Raw genomic sequence first — 11,551 nt, forward strand, 5'->3', positions numbered from 1 at the left:
CTTCCCTGGAGTGTGTTCCTTCCATCAACATTGGTTTTCAGCTATTTGCAGAAAAGTCTTGGCTGTAATGGAGCCACTCCCCAACAAATCTAATTTCCTGTTTATTACAGCCCTTCATCAGGAATCCATTTAATGTCAAGACAGTAGAGACTCTATACCGTCCTGACCCTGGGTCCAGCATTTCCTGAACTGCGGGTAGGAGCTGGTTAAATTCCTTGGGTCTACTTGCTAATTCCAAACGGCTTTTCATTACTGCAACTTCCAAACCACGTGATACTAATGTCAAACTGTGAGCAGAACATCTGTGTAACATTAACGCAGCTGCAACTTAGAAACTTTCTCAAGCCGTTACTTACTCCCATCAGGGTTGGGTGCCGAGAGGATGATGCTATGCTTCTTCTTCACCTCTTCCACATTATCAGAAATACGGTCAATGTATCTTCGGATTTCCTCAACCTATAACAGAAATCTTTTCTGTAGTTCCAAGTTGTATTGGTACAGTCAATTCAACAGTTTAAGAGAATTGGCATAAATGACCAAAATAAAAACTGGATCGCACATCTAGATAACGTACAGTTACAGCAATGTATAAACACATAACGCAACTGGTGCTTTCAGAGCCTCCTGTTTTAGGATAAGCCACTTACATAAGAATTAGGAGCAGGAGTCGGCCATACGGCCCCTCGAGCCTGCTCCGGCTTTCAGTAAGATCATGGCTGATCTTCGACCTCAACTCCACTTTCCTGCCCGATCCCCATATCCTTTGATTCCCCTAGAGTCCAAAAATCTATCGATCTCTGTCTTGAATATACTCAACGACTGAGCCTCCACAGCCCTCTGGGGCAGAGAATTCCAAAGATTCACCACCCTCCGAGGGAAGAAATTCCTCCTCACCTCAGCTCAGCTCTAAAAGGCCGACCCCTTACCCTGAGACTGTGACCCCTGGTTCTAGACTCTCCAGCCGGGGGAAACAACCTCTCAGCATCTACCCTGTCAATCCCCCTCAGAATCTTGTATGTTTCAATGTGATCACCTCATCTGAGGAAGGATGTACTTGCCTTAGAGGGAGTGCAACGAAGGTTCACTGGATTGATTCCTGGGAAGGGGGGATTGTCCTATGAGGAGAGATTGAGACGACTAGGCCTATATTCCCTAGAATGTGGAATAATGAGAGGTGATCTCATTGAATCGTATAAAATTCTTAAAGGGCTTGACAGGATAGATGCTGGAAGGTTGTTTCCCCTGGCTGGAGAGTCTAGAACCAGGGGTCATGGTATCAGGATAAGGGGTCGGCCTTTTAGGACTGAGATGAGAAATTTCTTCACTCAGAGGGTGGTGAATCTTTGGAATTCTCCATCCCAGAGGGCTGTGGAGACTCAGTCGTGGAGTATATACAAGACAGAGATCGATAGATTTTTGATATTAAGGGAATCAAGGGATATGGGGATCGGGCAGGAAAGTGGGGTTGAGGTAGAAGATCAGCCATGATCTTATTGAATGGCGGAGCAGGCTCGAGGGGCCAAATGGCCGACTCCTGCTCCTATTTCTTATGTTCTTATTAAGACAACCCAGTGAGAGGGAGTACTTCCTCAGCAAGGGGGAAATGGGGATCTGGTGGGAGTCAGATAATTTTGCAAACACATACAGAGCAGCATGTTGCCCGCATGCCCATCAAATTTGGTTGTGTGGGGGGGGGGGGGGTGGAAGAGGTCGTAGCAAAAGGAACAAAGAACAATAACGACAAGGGGAAGAAAAACGTACATACTGCCAAGTGTGCTTGCCCAGTACAAGTAGTAGTTGTAACAGGACCAACTGATATCCACAGCTAATCAATAAAACTCTCCCCCCCCCCCCACCCACCATGTTCCATCTTCCTACCTGATGGAAGAACTCATCCATAAAGTGGTCCTTTTCCACGGTGATAGTCACTTCATCATCCTCATCATCATCATTTTCTTTGTACTACAGATGGACAACCAAACAGAACAGCAATTAGCAAATAATGAAAATAAATTCTCAAAAGGAACACATTTTCAGCGGTACAGAATGTTAGCTTTACTTCTCGATTGCCTCTAACGCGAGTGGTTTTCTAGCCCCCTCCAATTTACCCTCAATCCTTCTTCCACCAATCTATTGTTGGACTCCCAAACCAATAAAACCCTACATTCCACTGCTCTAGCGGTGTCCCTCGCTAACGCTGCCCCATCCCCTGCAGGTCGCACCATCCCCAGCGCCAACCTCTTCGCTTGCTGGTTTTCCAGCATACTCTTCTCCCAGCTCCCCTCTTTCCCCGCATCACCTTTAAAAAAAAGTGTCCCTTACACAGGGGACTGGCAGGGTAGATGCTGAGAGGTTGTTTCCGCTGGCTGAAGAGTCTAGAACTAGGGGTCACAGTCTCAGGATAAGGGGCCGGCCATTTAAGACTGAGATAAGGAGGAATTTCTTCACTCAGAGGGCGGTGAATCTTTGGAATTCTCTGCCCCAGAGGGCTGTGGATGTTCACTCGTTGAGTATATTCAAGGCCGCGATTGATAGATTTTTAGACTCTAGAGGAATCAAGGGACATGGGGATCGGGCGGGAAAGTGGAGTTGAGGTCGAAGATCAGCCATGATCTTATTGAATGGCGGAGCAGGCTCGAGGGGCCAAATGGCCGACGCCTGCTCCTATTTCTTATGTTCTTAGTGTCCATTTGATCCCACAGAGCATTAGTTTGATGTAGAGCTCATCCTGAGGTACCATATATTATTTGCAGAACACATTTCTGCAATCAAAATTTCCAGCCACAATTCCACTCCTGGCAAATACATTTTGAGCAGTCACGTTCCGGGGATGGGAGGGGGTACAAGAGCAGCCAATGGGGTGTCGCTGGACATATTTACAACACTACCAATACCCCATAGCATCCAACACCTAAACCAACAGGCTTTAATCTGCCATTCACTTCTGGTGTGCTATTCTCAATTCACCTTTGTGAAAACTGTGCATGCTCACCATTATGCTTTACTAAAGTTCCAGTGATGCAGCTAGACTGAATCTCAGCATCACTGAACCAGATTTTAACAGAACAGTTTATGATCTGGGACATTCTGTTCTTATTCGGACAGTGTTGCACTCGGTTTTTCACTTTGCCGCCCGCTGCGTTGAAGGCATCATAATGGTCAGCACATGAAGACATGGAAAGAAACACCAGCGCAGCCTTAAGGGGACAAATAGTCTTGTTTCTGTGCTGTAATGTTCTACAATTCTACGGCAGGAGGTACTATCTCACAAAAGAACCAACTTGTTGGGCTCCAATGCACAAACATGCACAGCGGGAAGGGCCAAGCACGGAACAGCATGTCATGAAAAGCTTAACAAAGCTCCCAAAAAGTAGCCAGTCTGTTCCGCTTAGTTTAGAGAGTTTGTAGGGGGTGATTGTTATCGGGCCAGTGAAGGTTAGAGTTAGGGAAGGGCAAGGCTGAACACAAAGTTGAGAATTTTAAGTTAGGGGTGTTGGGGGCTAGGCAATGTAGATCAGCGAAGAGAGGGTGATGGGCGGCGGGACATGTTGTGGGATCGGACACGGGGCAGCAGAGCACAGGGGTGAGGGGCGGCAGGACATGTTGTGGAATCGGACACGGGGCAGCAGAGCACAGGGGTGATGGGTGGCGGGACATGTTGTGGGATCGGACACGGGGCAGCAGAGCACAGGGGTGAGGGGCGGCAGGACATGTTGTGGAATCGGACACGGGGCAGCAGAGCACAGGGGTGATGGGTGGCGGGACATGTTGTGGGATCGGACACGGGGCAGCAGAGTTTTGGATGAGCTGAAGTTTATGGAGGACGGAGGATGGGAGGACGGACAGGAGAGCATCAGAATAGTCAAGTCCGGAGGTGACAGAGGCAGGTGGGCTGAGGCAGGGTGGAGACGGGCGATGTCACAACGATGGAAGTAGGCGGTCTTTGTGATGGAGAGGATATGTAGTCGGGAGCTCAGCTTGAGGTTGAATAGGACGACAGAAAAGTCATTGTGGAAAGTAAATTGGAGCGACCGATCAGATCCAGTAAGTTTCCCACTGGGTGGATTAGGTTAAAATTACCCCGATGATTTTCCAAACTATCACTGACTGGAGAAGCTGGTGTTGTTCTCCTCGGGCGACTGTCTGTGTGGAGTTTGCACCTTCTCCCCGTGTTTGCGTGGGTTTCCTCCGGGTGCTCCGGTTTCCTCCCACAGTCCAAAGATGTGCGGGTTAGGTTGATTGGCTATGATAAATTGACCCTTAGTGTTAGGGGGGATTAAATACGTGGGGTTACAAGGATAGGGTGGGACATGTGTTGGTGTAGGGGTTACGGGGATCGGGTGGGATATGTGTCGGTGCAGGCTCGATGGGCCGAAATGGCCTCTATCTGCACTGTGGGGTTTCTGTGATAGAGCAGAGAAGGTTAAGGGGAGATTTGATAGAGGTGTTCAAAATCATGAGGGGTTTAGATAGAGTAAAGAAGGAGAAACTGATTCCAGTGGCAGGAGGGTCGGTAACCAGAGGACACAGATTTAAAGTAATTGGCAAAAGAACCAGAGGGGAGATGAGCAATTTTTTTTAAATTTTTTTTTTTTTTTTTTTTTTTTTTTTTTTTTTTTTTTTTTTAACAGCGAGCGGTTATGATCTGGAACGCGCTGCCTGAAAGGGTGGTGGAAGCAGATTCAACAGTAACTTTCAAAAGAGAATTAGATAAATACTTGAAGGGAAAAAATTTGCAGGGCTGTGGGGAAAGAGCCGGGGGGAGTGGGACTGATTGGAGAGAATCTTTCAAAGAGCCGGCACAGGCACGATGGGCCGAATGGCCTCCTTCCGTGCTGTCTCATTCTATGATTCTGTTCACCAATTCAAACCAACAGCAGCAGATTCACGGAGCCCACAGTCATTCTTATCCTTTTAAATTTCTTATTTTGGCCCTTCTGCGGTTCGAGATCATTTCACTTGTCTAAATTTGTATAAAGGGACACTTTTTTGGTTTTAAGTCCTTCTAACCAATTTTCCTTTACACTCAAAATATTTCCTTCGCTCTATTCACCACTCACTCCAATATTTTCATTCATTCCCCTCTATTTTCTTTATCTGGGCTTCCATTATGCATTCCATTCTTATCCGAGAGATTGCTGACTGTCTTTCAGTGCTCCTGATGTTAACGATTTCCAGAGAGGTATATTTGAAAATGTACATTTCTAAATATATTTTTATAATATTTAGCACATTCTCTCTCTCTCTTTCCCCCCCCCCCACCCCCATATTAAGTGTGTCAATATTTACGGGGTTCTGTTTAAAGTCCCTTGTTTTGTATTTTAGTGCTGTTACAGATTAAAATTAAAAAATTTAGAAATTAATTTTCTCCAAATTGACCCAAGTTTTTTGGTTACAGTTCTACCCTCTGAATTTCTCCCAAATTTGATACCAAGAGTATAGAACCTGAAAAACTGCCAGGTTTATAAATCAGCAAAGGAAAAGTAACTGTAAATGACCCGAGCGGGTTGTCAAGTTGAGGACCTGGGAAAGAATGAATTGAAGCAGGAGACAGCGTAATAAATCTCGACTTCAACACAGCGAGCAGGCTGGAAGGAAGAACTTGGTAATAGTGGCGAGATACAAAACAAACCAAGCACTGGCCTGGGGAAAAAGAAATGATTCAATGAAATGTAATTTTCAGCCCGTGGTTGTGACTCTGCTGGAATGTCTAACTCCATCTCCTCTCCCCCGTTCACTGGACAAGTGCAGAAGGGTGTAGAATCATAGAAACATCCATTCACAGAAACTTACAGCACAGGAGGCCATTCGGCCCGTCGAGCCTGTGCCGGCTCTTTGAAAGAGCCGTCGTGCTCAGTCCCATGTCCCCGCCTTCTGTCGGTAACCCTGTGAGTTCCTCCTCCTCCAGGACCGTCCAACTCCCTTTAACATTATTGATGGAATCAGCTTCCTCCACCGTTTCAGGTCGAGCGTTCCTGATCCCCACAACTCAGTGACAACATTTCTCCTCATCTCCCCTCGAGATCTTTTCCAATGATTTTAAATCTGGGACCTCTGGTTATTGACCCACTCACCAGAGGGAAGAGTTTTTCTCTCTCTACTCGATCAAAACCTCTCATCTTGAAAAACCTCTCGAGTCTTCTCTGTTCCAGGGAGAACAGTCTGAATTTTTCCAACCTCTCCTCATAACTGAAGCCCCTCATCCCTGGCAACATCCTGGTAAACCTCCTCTGTCCCCTTTCTAAGGTCTTTACATCTTTGCTGAAGTGTGGGACCCAGAACTGTCCACAATACTCCAGCTGAGGCCTAACCAGTGATTTATAAAGTTCTAGCGTGATCTCTTTGTTTTTATATTCTATTCCTCTATTTATAAGCCCCAGTAACCCTTACGCTTTTTGCACCCTCGCAGTTTCAACATACTGATTTTTGCAATATCGAGATCAGTCAACATAAAATGAAAAGAATCTTGAAGTAAAAACAAATTCAGGCAAGGTACAGACAAGCAGCTTCCGTGGTTTCAATGTGATACAGCTGCGCCCCTTACTCTTTGAAGCCCACCGGATCTTATCACCAACTTTCCCCACCCACGTGGCTTTGTTCTTTCAAGCCGCTTAGCGCTTGCAGTGAGGAATCCGCTCCAGGACAGACTAAACCCAGCGCCGAGTACAATATCTAGGTTCGATTCATCAAAAGTCAGGAACAAAGCATGCACCCAAGCTCAGATAGCTCACTGTTTGCAATAGCGTACATTTCAGGAACACTGCCAACTTCAATATTTTGACTAGATTAGTCCAAAAAAAAGCCAAGATGCATTGAAGAGTTGTATTTCTTTCTATTATTTGCTACAGAGTGTTTACATAAAGGACAAGCACAGAATGGTGCTACATAAAGATTTGACAGCCTTGGTCACTCAACAGTACCAGACGTTCGGCACCATCCATAAAGTGAGGACAAGTAACAGAGAGCAGTGCACACAGCCACAAAGCAATGGGGCACACTGTGGGGAGGCCTCAGTTTCAGCTGATTCACAGAGCGAGGATGAGGAGGACCACCAGGATTAGGAACCGTATCAAACAAAATTTGACACCGAGACACTTAAGGAGATATTAGGACATGTGACCCAAAATCTTGGTCAAAGAGGTAGCTTTGAAGGAGAATCTTAAAAGGAGAGAGAGGCGGAGAGGTTTCAGGAGGGAATTCCAGAGCTTGGGGCCTCGGCAGCTAAAGGCACGGCCGCCAATGGTGGAACAATTAAAATCAGGGATACACAACCGGCCAGAATTGGAGGGGCGCAGAGATCTGGGAGGGTTGTAACACATGTAACTGTGAAAGAGAGAGAGAGAGAGTGAAAGAGAGAGTGAAAGAGAGAGAGAGAGCGAAAGAAAAACTTGAGCACGTGATGTAGGCCACGTCTGCTCTCAGGTGGACATAAAAGATCCCACTATTTCGAAGAAGAGCAGGGGAGTTATCACCGGTGTCCTGGACAATATTTATCACTCAATCAACATAACAAAAATAGATTATCTGATCAAGAAAGACAGACTTGCATTTCTCCAGCGCCTTTCGCGACCACTGGACGTCTCAAAGCACTTTACAGCCAATGAAGTACTTTTTGGAGTGTAGTCACTGTTGTAATGTGGGAAACACGGCAGCCATTTTGCGCACAGCAAGCTCCCACAAACAGCAATGTGATAATGAGCGGATAATCTGTTTTTATGTTATGTTGATTGAGGGATAAATATTGGCAGGGCACCCCTGCTCTTCTAAAAATAGTGGCTTTGGGATCTTTTACATCCACCTGAGAGCAGACGGGACCTCGGTTTAACATCTCATCTGAAAGACAGCACCTTCGACAGTGTAGCACTCCCTCAGCACTGCCCTGGAGTGTCAGCCTAGCTTTATGTGCTCAAGTCCCTGGAGTGGGATTTGAACCCACAACCTTCTGACTCAGAGGCAAATGTGCTACCCACTGAGCCACAGCTGACGACTATCATTATCACATTGCTGTTAGTGGGAGCTTGCTGTGTGCAATTAGCTGCCGCGTTTCCTACATTACAACAGTGACTACACTTCAAAAAGTACTTCATTGACTGAAGCGCTTTGGGACATCCTGAGGTGGTGAAAGGCGCTGGAGAATTGCAAATCTTTCTAGTCTTCCTAAATGAATAAATTATCTGTTCAAAGACTGACGTACAAATAGAAATCAGAATAGATTGTCCTTGCTGGTGCAATCTCATTAACTCCCTCAACCCGAAGGTGACTAAAGTGACAGCCAGCAGCAGCTTCGAGCGAGAGACTTCACAAAGGTATTTTCAGCAAAATATCGGCGAGAAAAATTAAATTAACACCAACCATCTGGATCAACACACCAGAGTTCTCATTAAAAGTATCCCAAAGTATATACTGCGGTTGAGAAAAAGACTCAATAATAAAGCAACTTTATTCATCCAAAGTTCTGCTGCCTGTGGCCCAACTCGCACCAAGTCCCGTTCACCCATCACCCCGTGTGCTCGCTGACCACCATTGGCTCCCGGTCCGGCAATGCCTTAATTTTAAAATTCTCATCCTTGTTTTCAAATCCCTCCATGGCCTCGCCCCTCCCTATCTCTGTAACCTCCTCCAGTCCTACAACCCTCCGAAATATCTGCACTCCTCCAATTCTGGCCTCTCGCGCATCGCGGATTTTCATCGCTCCACCATTGGAGGCCATGCCTTCAGCTGCCTGGGCAATAAGCTCTGGAATTCCCCCCCTAAACCTCTCCGCCTCGCTCTCCTGATTTAAGACGCTCCTTTAAACTTACATCTTTACCAAGCGTTGGGTCGCCTAACCCAACGTCTCCTTTGGCTTGGTGTCAATTGTTGTTTGATAGCACTCCAGTGAAGCGTCTTGGGATGTTTTACTATTCTAAAAGGTGCTATATAAATACAAGTTGTTGTATGATTCATCCACAATCCCTATCAAACCAGTATCAATGCTGTTCACAAACCAGTTTCCTAACATTTCTACAACTTCTAACGTATCGTAGACCTGAGAATAACTGCTGCATCAAAAGATGAAATTATACAAGAAAGTTATTAAACTTTCAAGTGACAGCGAGACTGCACCAGAGGTCAACTCTGTCTGAAATTTCAGCTGATAATGTCCCAGCGATTCTGCACACTTGGTGTTTGTACTGTGTGATGTTTAAAAATGCACAATACAAATCTAACATGACCGAGACTTGAGACCGCTCAAAACAGGTGAAATATCACACCATTAAAACCACAGTGCGGTTTAAAAGAACCTTGTAGCGGATGCACTACCTTAAAAGTGTCAGCCATATAGTTCAGTGAGTTACACGTTCGGCAGAGTCAGAAGGTTGTGGGTTCAAGTCCCACTCCAGAGACTTCAGCACATAATCCAGGCTGACACTCCAGTGCAGCGCTGAGGGAGCTGTACATTGTCAGAGGTGCCTTCTTTCAGATGGGATATAAAACCAAAGCCCCGTCTGCTCTCTCAGGTGGATGTAAAAGATCCCACAGCACTATTAGGAAGAGGAGCAGGGGAGTTCTCCCCGGTGTCCTGGGCCAATATTTATTCCTCAACCAACATCACTAAAACAGATCATCTCGTATTGCTGTCTGCGGGAGCTTACTGCGCGCAAATTGGCTGCCGCGTTTCCTAAATGACAACAGTGACTACACTTCAAAAAGTACTTCATTTGGTGTGAAACACTTTGGGACGTCCTGAGGTGGTGAAAGGCGCTGGAGAAATACAAGTCTGTCTTTATCTTATTGTATAATTTGAGGTGATGCCAGTGTTCGGCTTCCCTCCAGTCAGTCCAAGCTGACTCACTCGCTGCCCAGAGTGGCCAGGACTGCAGCAGGACACATTTTTGCAATTTGTTTCATGACATTTGTTAATTGCTTTCAATTAGAATGAGATCCAATCCACAATGTGAGGTTCTCATCCGCTTGTGTCACATCTGTTCCACAGGCGCCACACCTTTCATGCTCACTTCGGAAGTTGAATTTTTACACTTTTCTCGAACATTGTTTGCTGACTATTTGAAAACCCGGTATGTTTCAGCCCAGCGGTGTTCATTGAGACTGAGCACTGATCGCTGAGCGAGCATCTGACAGCAGCGGGAGCGGGAGCTCACCATCCAGCGGCCCCACAAAGAGCAACAAGACCCGCTCCCCCAACCCTCACCTCAACCCCACACACCAACCCCACACACCAACCCTCACCCCCCAACCCTACACACTCCACACCCCAACCCCACACACCAACCCTCACCCCACACCTCACACCAACCCTCACCCCCAACCCTACACACTCCACACCCCAACCCCACACACCAACCCTCACCCCACACCTCACACCAACCCTCACCCCCACACCTCACACCAACCCTCACCCCACACCTCACACCAACCCTCACCCCCAACCCTACACACTCCACACACCAACCCCACACACCAACCCTCACCCCCCAACCCTACACACTCCACACCCCAACCCCACACACCAACCCTCACCCCACACCTCACACCAACCCTCACCCCCACACCTCACACCCCTCCACACCCCACAAAGAGGCGAATCCTGAGTAACAAGACCCTCACCTCCCCCCAACCCTCACCCCCCAACCCTACACACTCCCTCTCCCCACACACCCCAAACCCACACCCCTCCACACCCCACACCGAGGCGAATCCTGAGCAACAAGACCCGCTCCCCCCAACCCCTCACCCCAACTCCCCTCACCCCCCAGCCCGCAGTCAGGGGGAGCGGAGGGCGGGAGGGGGTTCCCGGTGCGGGGCCGCTGTCTCCTCACTCCGGCCCCGGACGGCGGGATTGATTCTTCAGCCGGAGTCGGAGCCGCCCCTGGACGCGGGATAACGGTCCTGGACCAGGCGGGCCCGAGGCCGTTACCCGGGGCTGCAGGCCGTTACCCGGGGCTGGAGGCCGCCGACCCTCCCTCGTCCCCGGCCCCACTCACTCACCGCCCGCAGGTCCCCCAGCCGGTCCTTCATCGCGGGCTCGGGCTGGGCCGCCGCCGCTCGCCAGCTCAACCCGGCGCCACGCGCCGCCCCCGCCCACTGAGAGCCCCGCCCACAGAGCCCCGGCCCCGCCCACAGACGGCCCCGCCCCGCCCACAGAGGGCCCCGCCCCGCCCACTGAGAGCCCCGCCCCGCCCACTGAGAGCCCCGCCCCCAGAGCCCGGCCCCGCCCACAGAGAGCCCCGCCCCCAGAGCCCGGCCCCGCCCCGCCCAGAGAGAGCCTCGCCCACAGAGACCCGGCCCCGCCAACAGAGGGCCCCGCCCCGCCCACTGAGAGCCCGGCCCCGCCCCCAGAGCCCGCCCCCGCCCACAGAGAGCCCCGCCCCCAGAGCCCGGCCCCGCCCACAGAGAGCCCCGCCCCCAGAGCCCGGCCCCGCCCCGCCCAGAGAGAGCCCCGCCCACAGAGCCCCGGCCCCGCCCACAGAGGGCCCCGCCCCGCCCACTGAGAGCCCCGCCCACAGAGAGCCCCGCCCCCAGAGCCCGGCCCCGCCCCGCCCACAGAGCC

General features: G+C 49.3%; 1 protein-coding gene across 3 annotated transcripts in view; it reads right to left on the reverse strand.

Annotated features, from left to right (window-relative positions):
- The window catches only part of LOC147103523 (syntaxin-2-like), a 94,383-nt gene extending 83,298 nt beyond the window's left edge, over window positions 1–11,085 (reverse strand). For all 3 annotated transcript variants that reach the window (XM_086011891.1, XM_086011893.1, XM_086011892.1), the window contains exons 1-3: window positions 10,990–11,085; window positions 1,879–1,962; window positions 357–456 (exon numbers count right to left, since the gene is read on the reverse strand). In XM_086011891.1, coding sequence (XP_085868017.1) covers window positions 357–456; window positions 1,879–1,962; window positions 10,990–11,019 — 214 coding nt within the window. In that variant the 5' untranslated portion in view covers window positions 11,020–11,085. The remainder of the gene's footprint in view (window positions 1–356; window positions 457–1,878; window positions 1,963–10,989) is intronic.
- Window positions 11,086–11,551: the final 466 nt, after the last annotated feature.

Source organism: Somniosus microcephalus, chromosome 19 (assembly GCF_052327205.1).
Source record: "Somniosus microcephalus isolate GS21.2 chromosome 19, FLI_Smic_1.0, whole genome shotgun sequence".
Taxonomy (NCBI): Eukaryota; Metazoa; Chordata; class Chondrichthyes; order Squaliformes; family Somniosidae; genus Somniosus; species Somniosus microcephalus.